The sequence below is a fragment of the Mollisia scopiformis genome, assembly GCF_001500285.1.
Source record: "Mollisia scopiformis unplaced genomic scaffold LY89scaffold_29, whole genome shotgun sequence".
NCBI classification, from domain to species: domain Eukaryota; kingdom Fungi; phylum Ascomycota; class Leotiomycetes; order Helotiales; family Mollisiaceae; genus Mollisia; species Mollisia scopiformis.
Window position 1 is genome coordinate 712,542 of NW_017263609.1, and position 18,546 is coordinate 731,087.

Sequence of the window (18,546 nt, forward strand, 5' to 3'; positions counted from 1 at the left end):
TTGTTTTAAAGCAATTTTTGGGAAGAAAGTCCGCAAGTGCAGACAATTCCAACGGGAAAATACTCAACTCCAGTACGCGGCTCACTTCAAGTCTCAAATCGAAATACTGCTGTTCGGATCGTTTCCCTCACCAAACATTCAAGCAGCGCCAGCAACTTTGATGAGTATCAACACGTTGCACATCCAAGTAACTGTCCCTTATATTGGGCTCGTCTTCAAGGCATCAAATGCACTCTGTGTGTTGCGTGCGTTGGTCATATTGACCTCGAAATGACCTTTCCCAACATTGTGATACCTGATGCCACTATTGATAGTGGCCGGAGCAGCCAAAGGAAGACTGCTCACCGCCCAGCCCAATGGAATACTGCCAAAAGCTTTGACAGATCCGCCTAGCCATGAGCTACCGCCACTCACGAGAATATTTGCTTTCCAGTGCGTCGCGTTGACTGTTGAGGTGTTGAAGACTGTTACCGTGGTACCGTTGTAGAGATCAGGAGGGTGGTAAGCGCTGTTGTTCGGTGTCAGTATTGATCAAAGCCTATGTTTCACAAGACTTACTCTGCCCAGCGAGGTGAAGCAAGAATGTTGGTATCATTTTTCCATGCCACTACAAGCGGGCTTCTAAGCATGCATCCACCAAAGGCGATAGCGGCCCATGTAACGTTCGAGGGAGCGACAATGGACGCAAAAACGTCAAATGGTGCAGCGGCAGTCTCAGGTATGGCAAGGCTGTATTGGACGGTGCTGGTTGGTTCAACATACGTAACAAGCTTTTGGCCACAGACAGCTGTTGCTAGAGCAAGAGCGCCAAGCAGGAGACGTATTGCCATGATGAAGTTTTAAGGTTGAGAAACTGTGAGATTGGTGATAGTAGGAGTGAAATGAGAGTCGTGACCTTGGTGTATTGAAACGGTCGGAATGGAGAGATGAGCGATGAATTTATGGGGCACTGCTCAATCCATATGAACATCTTCCACAGCCCTTACATGTCAATCATGATGAACAGATTAACAATACTAATTCCCTGTTGGCTGCGAAATACCGATTCTTTGGATATGCCCAGCTTGGCATCATCATATCTGGCTCACAAAGTTCCGATGGATATTACCCAAAGTTTCAAATTGATGAAACCATCCCAACTCAGGTACTGAGAAGGACTATATATCATCAAAATGATTTGCGCCAAAAATTGCGATTCCATCAAGATCCTCGTTTACCCCGCTTGTTTTTTCAAGGGTTCTGTATTTGGGGAAGTCCGCTCCGTTAAACTATAGCAAACATTCCCAATTATCTTTTCAACTACCGTCGAAATTCATTCCCCCGTGGAAATTTGCCGATGCGGTATACACTTCAATCATTTGAAATAGAGCACTGACAAATCTTTGACATCGCCTGAATGTCATCGCGAGATATCAGGCAGCTCGATGGAATTATCGCTGGTATGAATGACGGAGGCAAACTGATGTTGCTGTGTCGTGATGTTCAAGAGGATGGTTCTTAGTCTCTATTGTTTTTGGACTCTTTTTCCCCTGCAAGTTGAACCTTGGCAATTTTTTGGTCTTCAATGTAGGAAGTAATGCTCCTCAAGTGAAGAAAGAACTAGTTAGGCGCAAGAATTAGTCGAAGAAAGGGATCTAAGGTAGAGAAACAACTTCAAATTCTAATTCTTCGTGAACTAGATTCCAGTACACATCATTGCTTGTATTTATGGAGTCATGATACCTGCGTGCATTTCTCACCTTAATGTTCATCAATCTCACAGCCTTCCTTGTATCTTGACGAGTTACCGTCCTCATGCAAACTGGTGCTACGCCGCAAAGTTTGGACTAAATTTCCAAGCATAAGTACTATCTCAGCTGGGGCATGGAGTGTTCTCATTCCACACGCTTGTTTCGAGGCTACTGAAAATAAAAGCAGTTGGCATTCTTTGTTTTGATAGGGTCGCCATGCAGGTCATTGGCCACATCGCGACTCGGCTTGGCTGAGCGCTGCGTTGTCCAGCTTTCATCTTGCCGCCACGAGCACCACCAAAAACAATATGTCTTTCAAAAGGAAACCACATTGGTTGAAAACATATGACAAGTGTTTGTATTGTTTGCGATACGTCCGAAGCTGGCATGCACTCTGTTGTCTTCACAATGTATAATAACATGTTCATTTCTTCGAAATCTTGAAAGCAGTCGGAAAATGCCTCTACACTACCTATTCATAAGATGCATTGGATTCTCAACCAAAACCTTGGAATATTTTCTCTTTGCTCATGGCCGACTCTGAGAAACAGTTGTGATAGCATGGATGTCGCGATGAGAAATCACCCGGCATGGTCAGCGCGCGACGACAAACATCTTCCCGAGGACGACGCTTTCACTGCCTGCTGCACAACTGCGAAAAAATACTCTTTTGGTCTATTCTCACAGCTACCAACAGAGCTCCGCCTGCAAATCTGGGAGTGGGCCATGCCGGAGCGACGAGGAAGAGAAGTGGGATCATTATCCTATTCAGCATTCCAACAAACCTCAAATTGTGGTCTTCCGAGCCTTCTCTGGGTGAATAGGGAATCACGACAAGTTTCTCTGCGTATGAACAAGTACGATGTCAGAGATGACTTGTTGAAACAACTACTGCCCCGCCAAAACCATCATTTCGAGTATATTGTCGACTACGAGCTAGACACATTTGTCTTTCGAGATGTCCCAAACTTCATTCGATACTATTCCGCTCTACAATTCTACGGATCTCAAACCTCTTTCTTGGCTGTGAAGGCTGAGCTAGGAAAGATTGGCCATCTCAAAGTCGACGCCCTTGATCCTACCCCGGATTGGTTTAGCTCACAGATTGAGGAGCATCTTCGATTACTGCTTCCAGTCTTTCCATCATTACAGACTGTTAGCTTTGCACTTCACATACAAGTTGGCGATGCCAGCTGGGCTGAATTGAATCTGGAATCTGCACGGATTATTGGAACTCAGTTTCTGGAAGAAATTCAATGCCAACAAGAAACTGGAACTTCGAGACTACCTCCGAGATTGAAGCTTGAAGTTGTTGAGATTCCTTGATATTGTAGGAAGCGGCTGCTGGACATCGGAAGTTCTGGCCGAAGAGAAGTTTTGCTCATACCATAGTCACTCAGATGAACGGTGTCATTCAGGTTACGGCTCAATTTCTATCTGAAAAAATACCTCTGGCTACGGGATGACGTATTGCACCTATCTTCGTGGCCATCTCAATGCTCCACCAAGAAATCCTCCTTCCTCTCTCTCTGGTTCTTCGGTATGATCCTGGGGCTGCCATTTCTTTTGTTGAGTTGTGGGGTTGTTTAGATAATTGGTTACTAAATGTTTAGTCTCGAGGTAATTGAAACAAGAGACCGTGGAATCACAGTTAGAAAGGCTATATATATGACAGCAGAAAGTAGCAGTTCAGCTTTCAGTTGACTCAAATGTCGGGGGCAAGGTGGGTCAAGGATTGGAGGCAGAATCCATGACTGGGACAGACAATTGCAATGACTAGAACAGAATTCGGCCCAGTTTGTGACTGCGGAAATTGCTCTGAATGACTCGAGACTTGATTTGTTTACTTCAGATGATATGATCTCCTTCTCAAGAACAGATTGGTCAGCTCTACTAAACTACCCTTTGCGCTTGAAGTGATGCAAGATCTTGCCCTCTCCATCTGTCAAAGTCAGAGGTAATCTTGCGCTATTTATCTGTGCGAGGGCCACAACAAGCTTCGCTCTCCAAGTTGGCGTAGCGTGCTTGTCGTAGCATCTGGCTGACAGAATTCTTTGTGCTCATGCGAACCCTGGGCCTCAAAGCTTCTGATACTTAGTAATCACATCTTGGTTATCATATTTGATATATCTCTTGTGAAGCAAGTTCCCCATAGCGATTTCAACAAGATAGCGGGGCCGTCTTGACTATTCTTAGGTGTGGTTGTGAATCACGTCCAGGAAGCCACAATGATCCGAAACCGCCTTTGCTCACTCAGACATTCAGCTGCAAAGACAGCTCACAAGCTAAGTCTCAGTAACAACTAGATCAGGGCACATTTTTGGGTTCAGTCCTTTATGAAAGTACCACGTGACCTTATGCAGGTCCAGAAGGATTCTGATGCTTGTCCTCGGCGTAAGCACAGAGTTTCAGCCCTTTAAAATACTTCGCACTTCATGAACCCATACTTTTTCAACAACTCAAAATATAATGGAAATTTGTGATCTATGTCAAAAGTTCGATATCCGGGAGCTGCTTCTCCAGTCAGCAGCTCAGAAACCCGACGCGACAGGGAATACGGACCGGAATTATGTTGACGCAAACGATTATCGGGCGCCAATGCCCACATTCTACAAACATCACGAAGGAATCATTGCCCTCAAGAACTCTGCAGAGCAAGGCTGCCAGTTGTGCGCTCTGTTTTGGAAAACTTGGGTCAAGACGTTGAACAAGGATGATTTCACTGAAGACTGGCTTGAGAAGTACTTTCCAGGTCAACTTTACATTGGATCTAGTAGCTGGACAAAATCTCGACAAGGTTTCCCATATGTCATGCTCACACAACAAGCCCCTTCTGGCAATAGTCGAACGTTGTGCTCCTTCGAAGCATTTGCTGATCGAGGCACGTGACCCATTTCGTTGTTTTGAAGTGGTTGGCTAATCTGGCGTAGAAGATATCCCCTCTGAAGGAGCTGCTTTACTTGGAAGAGCTGTCTATTCTGACCCATCTTTGAATGGCTGTAAATCCGTTGCCGCTGAATGGCTCAAGACGTGCCTTGACGAGCACAAAGAGTGCAACCCCGCTTCGGATCAAGCACGTCCTCTACCAACTCGAGTTATTGATGTGGGCGATGAGAATCACGCTCCAAAACTCATAGACAGCAATGGCAAGACAGATCCCTATATTGCACTCAGCTACTGCTGGGGAGGTGACTCGATATTCGTGTTCAATGATGGCACGATGGATAAACTGCGGAACGGAATTCCAATAAATGACTTCCCAGCGACCTTGAGAGATGCTGTGCTCATAACTCGGGCACTCGGTATCAAATATGTTTGGATAGATGCCTTGTGTATCAAGCAGGATTCAGCAGAGGATTGGGCAAGAGAGGCTGCAAAAATGAGAGATGTCTACAGTGGCGCAGTCCTTACTGTTGTAGCAGCCAATGCTCCATCGACGCGGAGTGGCATTTTCTCGGAACGAAAGTCTGAGAATGGAAGAGCTGCGGTTGAATGGAGAAATCCCGCCGAAGAAAAGACAAATAAAATTCATCTTCGTCCTGGTTCAGAGCTATGGGATCATGCATTGTCCGCAAGTGCTCTCATGACGCGCGGATGGTGCTTGCAGGAGGGTTTATTGGCTCAGCGGACCCTATCGTACGGGGCTCAACAAATGATCTGGGAATGTTCCTGTTACCAAGATGATGAAGGAGGGAGGATCACGAAAGCAACTGAGGACTATCGTTCCAAGGGGTTTATCCAAGACTGCATTCGGAGGCAGAACACCGAAATCAGCAAGCCTAAAGAATCTTTGCTTGAGAAACTCAGTCTCCGATCCCACAAGTCAGACCAATGGTGGAAATCATACTCGATCGCAGACCCGTACGATAAATGGAATGACATCACGGAACAGTTCATGAAACGTTCTCTGACCATGGATTTCGATGTGCTACCCGCACTTGCAGGTATGGCCAGAGTCTTTCAGCACGTTCTGAAAGACGAGTATTGTGCTGGAATATGGAAGAACGAGATTCTCAGCACTCTTGCGTGGAATCGTTCCCCGAGATACCCAGCTGATCAATCGACTCGCTTTGATCTCGCCAAACCTTCACGCTATCTTGCCCCATCCTGGTGTTGGGCAAGTATACTGGGCAGGGAATCGACTATGAACAACAATTGGCAAGTAAGGGATGCCCTTAAATTGTCTGCACATAGCACTGCCAAGGTGGTCAGTGTGAAGACTACCTTGAAAGGTGACGATCCGTTTGGACAAGTCACGGACGGAGAATTGGTACTTCATACCCGTTTTGTGAAGGTTGATCAACTACCTCCTGCCTACTCGACTGAGCAACAATACCTCGACAAGCCAGAAATTCCAGAATCAGTGAAAATCTCCGCTTTTCAAGAGGTGGCTTACACATACCTGTGTACTATAGGTAGTATGACCTACGAATATTACCAACAACACAAACCGTGTCCGAATCAAGAATTTGGAGCTGTGGAGATTGTACGCTGGGATGGTGCGCCAGGAAGTCAAGTTCCAGGTCTTGATATGTTGTTGGTGGAGTCTACAGGACGTAAAGAGGGAGAATACCGTCGCATTGCTCACCTTGGGTTGAGGAAATACCCAGAGCCGGATGAAGAGGCTGTGGGATCAGATGCATATAAGGGAACAATTTTGGAAAGCGCTGCATGTGATGAGATTTTCAAGGCCAAGTTGAAGAAGAGAACAATTACTCTTATATAAACAATTCAATGATTGAAGGTTGCTTACCTCTGCACGCTAGCGTTCGTCGTTCAAAGTTTGGGCCCTAAAATCGGTCCCCCTTTTTCGGCTCGCTTATCCCCTACACGTGACCCCTTCTCACTTGACGTGTCCTTTAGTCTAGGACGTCATGCTAATGCCCTTCAGGCTAGTAAAGCTCTTTATGATACACACTGAACTTCCATTGGCTCCAGAGTGTCATAGTTCAGATCCAAATCAGTCCTCACTTCGCTTTCCACTCGCTGAACATCTTTATCTCTACAACTTCGCTCACAACGTAAATCTGAAAAACCGAATAACTTTCAATCGTTACAAAAAGACACTATGATATAAATCTGGATAATATTCGACAAGATGGCACCAAAAAGAAAATTGTCCAATGATGTCTCGGAAAAACAACCCAACATCAAGCGCCCCCACACAACATTCGATGAGCTGCGCCAGCAACTGCAGAAGGGCAATCCAGGATACGAAGGGCTAGCAGCCATTTCCTCCGCGTTCGAAGCCGAGCTAGCAGCTTTCTCGTCCTCTCTGACGAGATTGATCAATTCCTCGCGAAGGAAAATGAACAGAAACAGGAAATTCCCCTTCCATTTGCTGCCGCCGGAGATCAAAAATACAATCTATGATCTTATTCTTGACGACTACTTCGCACAGAGAAAGAAACACCGTAGTGAAGAAGGTGATCCATTCTACGAACGCGGATTTACGCATAACTCAATACCCTACGGACCAAGTCTTGGGCAGGCGTACGGGTGCGCTCCCGACGTATTCCGCGGCTTGGTAGATAGTATACTACCAGCCTTTGAGCTCTTCTTGAAACCGAACAAGAAGCTCCACGAGGAGTTCGCGAGTTCGAGGATCACTAGATCAGAACTCCTCTTGACCCCATCCGTCTCAGCACGTGATGGTGTCCTTCCCTCGTACGACCATAAACGCCGCCGGATCGGGGATTTAGATCGAAAGTACGGCGAGCAAGTCTGCTTTACCCTCAGGTAAGATCCCCGCAGCACTTCTGTCACTGTACTAACAACAAGCAGCGGCAACTCACCCCACGAAGCCTACATGAAGTTCCGAAGCGAGCAGATTTGCCAGGATCGGCTGTACGCCATGGGAACAGCCTTGCGTCGACTAGCTTCCGATACCAGCCTGCCGAACCTCTCGAGGGTCTCCATCCACTTCGACTTGCCCTCCTTCAGCTTCTTCTGTGGTTTGTTCATTCGTTTCGACTGGATGCCTGTCCTGAACGGACTGCGCACCCTTCTTTACTCGGGAAAACTTCGCAGGTTCGAGCTCAGGATGCCGGAATATACGAGGGTCTCGAGATGGACGACGGTGCTGCAAGAGCAGGTCAGCGAGTTGGTGGGCAGGAGTGCGGGTATTGAAGGACCCGGGTGCGAGTGGTGTCTGAGTGACACGGATGCTGCCGAGCGTGAACACATGAACGGGCTCCGTTACCCGGTGTCGATGGTTTGGACGGCTCCCAAGGGACAATGGCTGGCGGTTCGAGACTCTGCGGAGGGTGTTGAGGTTCGTGATGTTGAGCATTGTCAAGTTTGCGGGGAGACTTTGCATGAGTTTTTGCGTCCGGGTAGGGCGGATTCTGATGACTTTGTTTATGGACTTAGGTGGCCGCGGGATCCAGATTTTGCATGAGCACATTTGCTGTTGGGGAATATAGATTCTTACGATAAAAATACAATAAACTCATTTTCTCCCATCCTTCCGCCCCCCTATCTTAAGGAATAATCCCCTCCGTCCCAACTTGAAACCTCCTCAACCTCCCCACCGACTCGATCCCCCAACCCAAACCCAAACCCCCCTGCACAGGCCTCACCCCCATAGTCCTCTGCATATACCCCGGCCACCTCGAAGCATAGTACCCCGAAATCGCAATCGTCCCCTTAACCCTCAACCAGCTCAAACTCCTAATAAACTCGACATTCTTCCCCACCCCGCCCTTCTCATCCCAATACACAGACAAATGCATCAAATTGGTCGCCTCGCGCGCTAGCACGGCGAAAAGCTGCGTCCAGGACGGGACGTCTTTGAGGGTGACGGAGGCGTCGATGTGGATGTGTAGGTTTGTGATTCGGGAGCGGGGAGGACGCCGAGCCAGGTGCGGAGGAGGGTTGGATTTGAGACGCTGATTTCGAGGGGGGAGAAAGTGGTTTGGGGTGTGGTGTTGGTGGGAGGGGTTTCTTTCCAGGCGGGTTTGGGGCCGTGGAAGAAGATTACGGGGAGGGGGTCGTTGGACTCGTAGGTGGAGGAGTTGGAGTTGATTGAGAATGTGAGGCTGAGGGGGCGGGGATCTGGTGTTGGTTAGTATGGAGTGGGGAGGTTGGAGTGGGGTGGATACTTGGAACCATGTTGGTAATTGAAGCGTGATGCTTTGATTAAATTATTGATGAGAGAAACAATCAAATTCTTTCATTACCCCGCCAACTCGAAAGCTAGATCTCAAAATTAAGAACTCGAAAGTTGAGAAGAATAGAGGAATAGCAATTGATTTAAGGTAAAATCAAGCCGCTGAGGTAGAAATAAAGAGTAAGAAAAATGAATATGTAGCGGGGTACGGCGAGTTGGTTGAATGACAGGTCATTTTGGCCGGCTCACGACTTGTGAATGCCCTCTCTGTTTGTTTTCACGAGTACTTTGCTCGCCCCAACTGAATCCATTGTTCGAACTCGTCCCAAAGACTTGAAATGCAGAAAAAGCGAAAGACAAGCTGGACGGGAAATACCCATGTTCGGCAGGGAATTGTAGACAAGAACCACTTGAGCTCTCAAATACTGATAAATCTTTTGACACAATTACCACCAGAGGAAGTACTGCAAGTAATCACGAAACGAAAAGGTGAAGAAATTCACCACAGCTTTATGTCGCTGCCCGCTCTGCACCGACCACTTCATCGAGATCTGCCCTGTGGCCCGCGGGAAATCCCCACCCGAGCCTTGTAGCGACACAACGTGGGGGATCTGAGTGCGGCCACGGCCAATAAATTGCTTTTCCGGCCAAGCTGAAGGGAACCAAGATGCAACATGATTCGGTATCGAGGATTCAGGATTCATTTGCTGTCCAACCCTGACTGGACACCCCTGCTGCATAGATAGATAATATCCTGAAATAGGTTTGTGGAACCAGCTCCGAGAGAGAGAGAGAAGTTAGCAAAAGTTTATGACATGACGGCAGTGAAGTAAAGTTCGAACATGCTGCAGCTATAATCATGATTCTATGAACAAGAAGCCTCTGGTGGTCTAGACTCGCGTGTCGGCAGGAGACAACGGTCAACTGCCTTGAAACGGTGAGGAGCCGTGCCGTGTCTACAGTACAATTCCCTCCTAGCGCTACTGCACAACCACAGCCCAATGATATGCTAAACCTCCCTAAGATCAGAGCAGCCATTCGGAACTGCAGGCTTGGCTTCAGGGCTCGCCAACGGAAAGTCCCATCCGCTGTGGCCCCACCAGTGCAGTGTACTGTAGTAGTGATGAATGTCGCCAGATGACCGACTGCTCGCGAATTAAGAGTTTAGTCGTTGCGAGGAGGAAGTAAAGAATCTTCTCTTTTTCATGTGTGAATCTCCTTCACCTGGCTCCTCTCTTCTCCTCGAGATCCTTTATTGTTTCAACCCTGGATCCCCTTCCCTTCCCTTCCCTTCCCTTCCCTTCCCTTCCCTTCCCTTGTGCGTCCCGACCAGGTCTCCGTCAGCACTCAATGTCCAAGATCTGATCTGGCTTCCGTGCGCGATGCAACCCAACATCTGAACCTGTCGTCGGCTACTCGCACATCAGTTCGGCAACTCTGTCAATCGCACAGGGGATGCTGAGAGACCCGCACAACAAACTCACTCATCGGGTACCTGGGTCTCCGGTCACTTCATTATGTACTCAAGTCTTCGCCGGACTCCTTCCTCATCCTCGAGTTCTCGTACAGATATAGATCCATGGTTTGTTGACGTCGCCAACATCATGAACCCAGCTGCTCCGTCACCTCACGATTCTGCCATTTCGGTGACCACGATCCCACCCGAACAAGAGCGAAAGCAGGCAGAATCACAATCACAATCACATCCACAACCCGGTCCCTCAACCTCGACATCCTCGAAACGACTCTCGACCCAAAAATCCTCCTCCCCCAAATCCAACTCTCCCCCACACGCAGGAATACCCTACACCTCCCTCACGCCCGCCGAGCAAGCAGCCCAAGACCTCGAAACTGCCACCGCGGTCACACAAGCGCAACAAGGCATCGAAATCGACGGCGGCGCCGACGGGTCCTCGATACGCGACTACCCCGAATCCGACGACGGCTACGAAACCGACTCCCTAGGCTCAGCGTCGACCTCGCTCGCCAGCAGTGTCCGCAACTACGCCTTTGAGAATGGGAGAAGATATCACCGGTTCCGGGAGGGGAGCTACAATTTCCCCAACGATGACAGTGAGCAGGATCGAGAGGACATGAAGCATGCGATGATGGTTAATCTGCTGGGTGGGAAACTGCATTTTGCGCCTCTTGGGAAGAATCCGCAGAATGTGCTGGATATGGGGACTGGGACGGGGATTTGGGCTATTGAGAGTTTGTTTCCTCCTCTCTTCTGGGAGGGTGCTGGCTGATTGATTATAGTGGGAGATTTATATCCAGGAGCGAATATACTGGGTGTGGATCTAAGTCCTATCCAACCGGAATGGGTTCCGCCAAATGTCAAGTTCATGGTGGATGATGTGGAGAGTCCGTGGTTGAAGCCGTTAAATTACTACGATTATGTACATGCTCGACATACAGTTATGGCTATCAGGAATTGGCCGCTGTTAATGGCGCGAGTTCTGGAGTATGTTCCCTTTTCTCCTTGAATAAAGATGTAAACTGACAAGAAGAAGTCATCTCAAACCAGGCGGTTGGTTCGAACTCCAAGAAATCCACCACTACCCCCAATGCCACGACGGCAGCATGCCCCCCGACCACCCCGTCGCCCAATACTGGGGCCTCATCATCGAAGCCCTGGCCGTCCTCGGCGTGGATTTCAACGCAACCCTCCTCCTGGAAGACATGATGCGCCAAGCCGGATTCGTCAACGTTTCCACGCGCGTCTTCCACGTCCCGATCGGGTTGTGGCCTAAGAACAAAGTGCTGAAGTTGGTGGGGTTGTATTGGAGGACTATTCTGATTGATGGGTTGCAGCCCATTGCGTTGGGGCCGATGACGAGGGGACTGAAGTGGACGAAGGAGCAGGTGGAGGTTTGGCTGGTGGAGGTGAGGAAGGCGTATATGGAGGGGTGGGTGCATTCGCATATGCCTTGTCATATTATTTGTGGGCAGAAACCGGAGGAGGGTGTGAGCTATCCGGAGACGGGATAGGGCGGTCCCTTTTATGTTGGATTAGAGGGAGAAACGAGTCTGGAAAAAGGTATCCGGAGGCGGGGGTAGAGAAGTTGGATATAGAATGTTGGATTTAGAGCGGAAGACACGAGTCTGGAGTTGGATGGCAAGCAAGCAAGCATGGCGTATTGAGGGGACGGGATGTTCACGATGTTTTGGTGGATTACTCTTGCATCTAGCATGGGGCCATGCATGATTTGAATGTTATCGAAAAGATATATATTTATTTTATAATATTCCGCTGAATCTTCTCAGCAAGCTCATCAAGCTCTCCCTTCTTCAGAATCTTTGATTTTCTGAAATATACTTCTCAGCCCGTCTTCCTCCCGTCTCCCCATGCACAAAGGGTCCTCTCCTCTCCTCTCCTCACCCCGAAAAAACGGCCGGCTCGCCTCCTTCCGACACCAAATTCCTTTTTCCCAGCACGCCACAATCACCTCGCATTCAACCCCCTCCTTTCTCATCTTTCCAAAGACACAACACACACAGCGAGGTCAAAGCCCTAATGTACTAACCCTCCGACCCCTACGGCGAAAATCCACCCCGCCAACAGTAGTAGTCACGCAAATTACATCACTCCCGAATCACTACTGTGCTGTATCACCTTGCAGCTCTAGGTCTCACTTCGGTTACACTCCACTGCGTTGCATTGTTAGCTAAGGTATTTCCCGGGACGCTCGCGCTCGGTTAGAATTTCCAGGGGAAGAAGGGAAGGGGTGCGGCCGATGGATGCGGGTTGGGCTTGAAGGGGGAAGGGAAGGGAAGGGAAGGGAAGGGAAGGGAGATAAGGTGTTGGAGCGTTGGAGCGTTGGAGAGGGGACCAATTGTTTGTTGTCTGGTGCTGGGAAGGGTTCGGAGGCAATTGAGTTTTTTAGTGTGCGTGGTGGGTTGGTGCTACAAACGCGTGATTGTCGTGCAGGCTAGGTAGTAGTAGTAGTAGTAGTAGTAGTAGTAGTAGTAGTAGTAGTAGTGCTACGCATTTATCGTTTGTTGTGCGTCCAACATGAGGTTCTGGTGTAATACTGTACTCTACCTACGCATTCTCAGCTCATGAGTCGGGTCAGAAACGGAGAAGCAGAGAGACGGAAAGAAGGACAGGAAGGAAAGACGCTCTTCTTCTTGCGCGGGAGATAACACAGACAAGACGTGGGATGATTTCCAGGGTCCAAGATTGGGTGCTGACCACACCATCACATCACGGCATCCATCCATCCATCCATGCCCTGCAAGCACGGCTTTCTCAGAACGTGCCCGCCAGCCAGCCGGAGACCTGCATATGGAAATTTGAAGATACGAGGCCACTAAGGATATACGCGAGCGCGCGAATCTGGTAACTTCATATCTTGCGTTGCAGTAGGGGTAGGGTATGGGGGAACGCAATACTATCCCCCGGTGTCCATCGATAACCTAGGTACAGTTCTCGGACGTGGATCCTTCTTGGGAAACAGCAGGCATCGTTCGATGGGACGGATGGAAGGTGGAGTTACGTTAAGCACTGACTGACTGCTCGGCACCATCATGTCTGTGCCAGGAAGCACGGAAACTTGCATATTTTCCCTTCCTTCCCTTGCTGGAGTCCTTTCTACTGTATCTGCATCCTTTCTCGAGTCCCTGATTTCGTGCGAGCGTAAGAGCGGGATTCGAGTGAGGTTTGAAAGTACTGGAGGTGGGTATCTGATATTGCAACGGTGATCCCTACCCCCTTCCCCCCTACCAGGGTCCGTCCACGACGCGCTCGCTCGTTACATCAGCCAGGGAGGGAAACGTGGTCTGTCTGCTGTCCCGGGGACGTGGGCTCGGGTTCTCACAGACGACGCATCTTTGTTGTTCTGTTTGTGTGTTTGTATTTGTGTTTGTTTTGGGAAATGAGCCGGACGACGAAAATATATATATTTTTATAGCATGAGGACCATGAAGTTGAGCGGCGGCGCCGCCGCGGGGAGGAGATTCACTCGAATCGTCCCCGTCCCCATCCCCTTCGCGAGGTTTCCTCCCAGTTTAGAAATCAGATCGTCGACGAGGAATTTCGCTGCTGCTTCTGCTGCTGTTGCTACAAAACCGCAACCGGACGCCAAGATGTCGACTTCGCAACTGATCGAGCTGGCGGGTATCATCACGAGGGAGACGGAGAAGTTGGATAGGTTCCTGAAACAGAGTGGGAGTGCGCAGCCGTCGTTCGATGTCGATGGGCCGACCAACTTCCCGAAGATGAGTGACGAGATGAAGAGCGCGAGGGATGAGGTTGTGAGGGCGACGAGGGAGTTGGGGGATCTGGTTGCGGGACCCACGGAGAATATTAGGTGGATGGCTTGGGATGTGAGGGGTCTTTTTATCTTGAGACGATTTGGATGAGATGCTGATGAGTGAGTGTAGCATAACAACTCGCTTTCGCTTCATGCTATCTATCATTACAAGATTGGTAAGCTTTCATCTTGAATTCAAGGACGAAGCTGATCTTTGAAGCACAATCGTTTCCTATCCATGAAACTGCAACCTTTGCTCAGATCGCTGAGAAAGTCGATTTGGATGAAATCAATGTCCGAAGATTCCTCAGACACGCAATGACGAATCGGATCTTCAAAGAAGTCGAACCTGGTGTTGTGGCTCATACAGCCGCAAGTAGAGTCCTAGCCGAAGACCAGATGATCAACGACTGGGTCGGTTTCTGCGTGGAGGATATTTGGCCTGTAAGTGCTCCCTTCTTCTCATGATGACCATACTGACCTCTAAGGCCGCCTCCCGAGTCGTCGACGCCATCAACCTCAACCCATCAGCTAGCGAACCTAGCCAAGCAGGTTTCTGCGTTGCCAACAACACCATCGACGTCGAGCCCATGTTTGTTACTTTCGGCAAGTCACCAAAGCGCGCGAAGCGTATGGGCGGAGCCATGACTTCTTTAACAGGTGGAGAAGGGTACGAGGTCTCTTATCTCGTCAACAACTACGACTGGTCTCGCATCAACGCCTCTTCCGGAACCGTAGTTGACATCGGTGGTTCTCACGGATTCGTCTGTATCGACCTCGCTGAGAAGTACAAGAAGATGAAATTCATCGTTCAAGATCTACCGAAGACGGTCCAGTCAGCTCCGAAGCTCGAGGGGGATCTGGGAGAGAGGATTAAGTTCCAGGTTCATGATTTCCATACTCAACAACCTGTCAAGGGAGCAGATGTCTATCTTTACCGGTGGATCCTACACAACCAGTCAGATCGATACTCGATCAATATGCTCCGGCAACTCATCCCAGCGCTGAAGAAGGGCGCTAGGGTTGTGATCAACGATCATTGTCTCCCGGAACCAGGCACCGAGAGTCTCTGGGACGAGAAGATCATTCGTAGTATGGACTTGGTGATGTTGACGTTGTTGAATGCGAGGGAGAGATCAGAAGGGGAGTTTGAGGATCTGTTCAAGGCTGCGAGTGAGGGGTTGAGTGGTGGGTTTAGGTTCCTTGGTGCGAAGAGACCGGAGGGGTGTAGGATGAGTATTATTGAGGCGGTGTGGGAGGGGGAGGATTTTGGGGGGATTGAGAGCTGATGAGATGGGGAGGGAGGTGGTTTTGTATGTACTATGGATTTATGATACCAGGCGAAGGTGGCGGTAATGTTTATTGTGCGTTGTATCTAGGTGGCTATCAAGTGGGCCGACATTGGAGACCAATGGGTTCCATAGAGAAATGAGATGTCCAGGATCAAGCTGGACCTTCTGCCCCGAACGTTCTTAGGAACGTGCTGGTAACCTCTTTGAGGTAACCAATTGCCCGGTCTGAAATAGACATCAAATGTGTTGGGAGATCATGCAAAGGGCTGCCTGGTTTCTTTTAGTGTTAAGTCACATGTTCATATCTGTCCCCTTCCTCCATGCTGACGGTGCACTTGTTGCCACATCTCGACTTTATCAACACCAGACAATACAAAATTACAAGACGATCTTCAATTACGATACCGTTTACTAGTTGCTATTGATGAGCCGATCATGTTCCTCCAACTCCCAGCCCTCCTCTGCGCCTTCACCCTCCTCCACCCATGCCTAGCGACCATCATCCGCTGCCTCCCCTCGGACTACCCCCTCAACCCCATCATCGACAACATCTGGGAAGACTGCGGTTTCGAAGGCCCACTCCCCTATATCGGCGACGGTCCATCTCCTATCCAGACCATGACGTTCAATTTCTGGGACGAACGATCAGCAAATGCAAGTAACCTCTGGCTCAACTTCTTGATCAGCGATCGAGCAATCCCAGCAAAGGGAGGCATGTTCAATAGGAATCATGTCAAGGAAGTGACTCTCAGGGGTTTGAACTGGCAGGGATTATTGCCGTTGGTCGAGCATGTGTTTGAGCGGCTAGGCGGGCTGGAGGTTGTGAGGTGGGAGATGCATCAACCGATTTCTGACGCCATATTGAGATCCTTCGAGCAAATTTCTCCAAACCCCAGAATTTTCTACGATTTACAAAGCTGGGGCGGAGGTCCAGCCTGGAGCTTGACTAATTCCTCCTTGCTTTACAGCTTGAAAGCAGATATCGAATGGGCAGATGAAGCGAATTACGAAGCGGTGGATTTCGTGTTCGCTGCTCTGGCGAATGCGACGGGGTTGAGGGAGTTGGATTTGTATCTTCATCATGAGGGGTGTGTTGTTGGTCGGGATACGCCGCAAGCTTTCCCTTTTGCTGGGTATCCTGATGTGCGGTTTCAGCCGTTGGAGGTTCTGAGGTTGGATGGGTATAAGCTTGATGAGAGTGAGGATGGAGGGTGGGAATGGAAACAGAGGGGGAGGGCGCCTTGGAAGGCGCCGAGTTGGTCGGATTGGTTTCGTGAGAAGTGGTTTGAATGGTCTCGGAAGAAGTGGTTCGGCGAGGTTGGAGAAAATGAGGCGACAGAGTCGAACAATAGACGAACGAATCTGGAAGCTTGGTTGGAGGTCATGGATTGGAGTCATCTGCATACGTTGCATTTGGCCTGGCCATCGAAGGCTACTCTGAATCACCTCCAAGGTCAAACTCTTCCTGCGCTGACGAACTTGTCACTAGCAATCAGCGACTATTTTGGGGATGCAAAAGCACAGGATATCATCCCGTTCTTGACGAACACCGCACAGCCTCTTCGTGGAGTGATCATCAAGTCCTCGCAAACTGAACTTGGTGATCCTATTCTCGAAACTTTCATCGCGGCGCCGAATCTGACGCAAGAGCTGCGCCAATTTTCTTACCGTCATGGCCCAGAACTTGAAGACAAATCATTTCTCAGCCAAGACCTAATCTCAAAATTCCTCCATTCAACACCCAGCCTCGAGAGTCTGGACATCGAACTTCCTCGAGATGTGAATACCTCAACGGACACAGGACTTTTCAGCAATCTGATAAACTCTCCTTCCTTGAAGAAAACCACCCTCCGTTTCCCGTCCCCGGATCTGGACTACCAAACCATGCGATGGGATGATTCCGGGAGTCAACTTTCCATGCAATATCATGAAATGAGGCGCAACTACTACACATCGAACGGGACGGATGATGAAGCAGATCCACTGTTTAACGAAGACACGGCACTTGCGATGTTTAAGAAAATGAGGGCTAGGAAGCGAGGAGCTGAGTTGAAGGAGTTGGAGTTGTATGTTGGGGATTGGGAGGATAGGGATTTTCGTGGGATGATGGGACGGGTTATGGTAAGGGTGGCGTATTGGGGGTGTTTTGTGGTAGATGGGGCGGAGAGGTGTGAAGGAGGGCAGATGAGGTTGCTTGAGTGAGGAGGGAGAGGCGATTCTTGGTAGGTTTGCTGAGGGTGTGGGTTCTTATGGCTGGGGTATTGGCCAGCGAGGAGGACTTTTCTTTTCGAGCGAGTCAGAGAACTTCAACTTAATGTAGGTGATTCCTGTTAAGATGGATCAGTGAAATGCATTTCTGATCGGGAGTAAAGTGTTGTTGTAGGATGTGGAGGAGGATCTGTGATGCTGATTGGGCTTACCTAGAGTAAACTTCGAGAGAGGTATTGGAAAGTCAAGACCATGGTAGTCTTTGAAAGCACAGAGCTGGTGCTATCATGAATTTGATCCCCATTTAGAACTTAATCTCTGGCGAAGAGAGTGATGACTTCGAAAATCCGATTCTTCATAGAGGCCCGAGTCCTCGGAATTTTGAGTGCTTGGTAGTCCTTTTTGCCCAATGTGACACATAATAGCCTATTGTGTAGACCAGAAGTTGCCTCTGGTGCTGAAGGACACTAGATCCGGGGAAATGGTCGGCCCGGTCTTCGAAGTGGTCGAGACGACCGCTGTTTGTCCAAGCGCGATCTACAACCCCTCCATAACCCAACCTAAAAGCTCAACAACCTCAACCCAAGCACCGCACACTCTCCCGCTCTTGGCTTTGAGTCCAATGACCTTACCTTTTGTCTCTCTCTTCTCCATTCGTCGACAATCAGCTTCTCAAGATGTCCTTTGCCATGGACAAGTCGCGTCCAACGCGTGTTGAAGCTCCAAGGAAATCACCATCGATCGTAATCACAGTAAGAAAGACCGATCTGTAGCCTGCAAGATGATTGCTAATCCCCAACAGGACAGATGAACAGAGTCAATCGCGAAGACAACTAAGACAACTCACCTGAATTCGATCTCAGCATATCACCTGCAGACACCACCTGGCAGACACTCATACATTTGGAAAGAAGCTATTCTACAGCAAGGAAAACATTATGGGTTCCAAC

General features: G+C 49.2%; 9 protein-coding genes across 9 annotated transcripts; 6 read left to right on the forward strand and 3 right to left on the reverse strand.

Annotated features, from left to right (window-relative positions):
• Positions 1-198: 198 nt before the first annotated feature.
• On the reverse strand, positions 199-830 carry LY89DRAFT_741168 (CBD9-like protein; the record flags this gene model as incomplete). Its single annotated transcript, XM_018220671.1, has 2 exons — positions 199-508; positions 559-830. The coding sequence occupies 2 exons, from the start codon at positions 828-830 to the stop codon at positions 199-201; spliced, it is 582 nt and encodes a 193-aa protein (XP_018063813.1).
• A 1,461-nt stretch (positions 831-2,291) lies between these two features.
• On the forward strand, positions 2,292-3,056 carry LY89DRAFT_724445 (uncharacterized protein; the record flags this gene model as incomplete). The annotated part of the gene is made up of 1 exon (XM_018218899.1): positions 2,292-3,056. One exon carries the CDS (start codon positions 2,292-2,294, stop codon positions 3,054-3,056), a length of 765 nt encoding a protein of 254 aa, XP_018063814.1.
• A 1,112-nt stretch (positions 3,057-4,168) lies between these two features.
• On the forward strand, positions 4,169-6,456 carry LY89DRAFT_788314 (HET-domain-containing protein; the record flags this gene model as incomplete). Its single annotated transcript, XM_018223159.1, has 2 exons — positions 4,169-4,611; positions 4,661-6,456. The coding sequence occupies exons 1-2, from the start codon at positions 4,200-4,202 to the stop codon at positions 6,454-6,456; spliced, it is 2,208 nt and encodes a 735-aa protein (XP_018063815.1). The 5' UTR covers positions 4,169-4,199.
• Positions 6,457-6,532: 76 nt separating this feature from the next.
• LY89DRAFT_288296 (uncharacterized protein) lies at positions 6,533-7,539 on the forward strand. The gene has a single exon (XM_018206500.1). The coding sequence runs from the start codon at positions 6,829-6,831 to the stop codon at positions 7,471-7,473; it is 645 nt and encodes a 214-aa protein (XP_018063816.1). The 5' UTR covers positions 6,533-6,828; the 3' UTR covers positions 7,474-7,539.
• On the reverse strand, positions 7,540-8,244 carry LY89DRAFT_288295 (uncharacterized protein). The gene has a single exon (XM_018206499.1). The coding sequence runs from the start codon at positions 8,134-8,136 to the stop codon at positions 7,606-7,608; it is 531 nt and encodes a 176-aa protein (XP_018063817.1). The 5' UTR covers positions 8,137-8,244; the 3' UTR covers positions 7,540-7,605.
• A 1,240-nt stretch (positions 8,245-9,484) lies between these two features.
• On the reverse strand, positions 9,485-10,119 carry LY89DRAFT_288212 (uncharacterized protein). The gene has a single exon (XM_018206498.1). It carries the CDS (start codon positions 9,877-9,879, stop codon positions 9,535-9,537), a length of 345 nt encoding a protein of 114 aa, XP_018063818.1. The 5' UTR covers positions 9,880-10,119; the 3' UTR covers positions 9,485-9,534.
• A 326-nt stretch (positions 10,120-10,445) lies between these two features.
• On the forward strand, positions 10,446-11,832 carry LY89DRAFT_598019 (methyltransferase domain-containing protein; the record flags this gene model as incomplete). Its single annotated transcript, XM_018210008.1, has 3 exons — positions 10,446-11,052; positions 11,101-11,305; positions 11,355-11,832. The coding sequence occupies 3 exons, from the start codon at positions 10,446-10,448 to the stop codon at positions 11,830-11,832; spliced, it is 1,290 nt and encodes a 429-aa protein (XP_018063819.1).
• Positions 11,833-13,929: 2,097 nt separating this feature from the next.
• On the forward strand, positions 13,930-15,385 carry LY89DRAFT_701454 (S-adenosyl-L-methionine-dependent methyltransferase; the record flags this gene model as incomplete). The annotated part of the gene is made up of 4 exons (XM_018217196.1): positions 13,930-14,169; positions 14,227-14,272; positions 14,317-14,540; positions 14,585-15,385. 4 exons carry the CDS (start codon positions 13,930-13,932, stop codon positions 15,383-15,385), a joined length of 1,311 nt encoding a protein of 436 aa, XP_018063820.1.
• Positions 15,386-15,980: 595 nt separating this feature from the next.
• LY89DRAFT_288513 (uncharacterized protein) lies at positions 15,981-17,764 on the forward strand. Its single transcript, XM_018206502.1, has 3 exons — positions 15,981-16,142; positions 16,208-17,704; positions 17,761-17,764. The coding sequence occupies exon 2, from the start codon at positions 16,223-16,225 to the stop codon at positions 17,588-17,590; it is 1,368 nt and encodes a 455-aa protein (XP_018063821.1). The 5' UTR covers positions 15,981-16,142; positions 16,208-16,222; the 3' UTR covers positions 17,591-17,704; positions 17,761-17,764.
• The last annotated feature ends 782 nt before the right edge of the window (positions 17,765-18,546 follow it).

Bases quoted from the DNA above. Each gene is read 5' to 3' on its own strand.
- LY89DRAFT_288296 (XM_018206500.1), top strand. From the start codon at position 6,829: ATGGCACCAAAAAGAAAATTGTCCAATGATGTCTCGGAAAAACAACCC.
- LY89DRAFT_288295 (XM_018206499.1), bottom strand. From the start codon at position 8,136: ATGTGCTCATGCAAAATCTGGATCCCGCGGCCACCTAAGTCCATAAAC.
- LY89DRAFT_288212 (XM_018206498.1), bottom strand. From the start codon at position 9,879: ATGGCTGCTCTGATCTTAGGGAGGTTTAGCATATCATTGGGCTGTGGT.
- LY89DRAFT_288513 (XM_018206502.1), top strand. From the start codon at position 16,223: ATGCATCAACCGATTTCTGACGCCATATTGAGATCCTTCGAGCAAATT.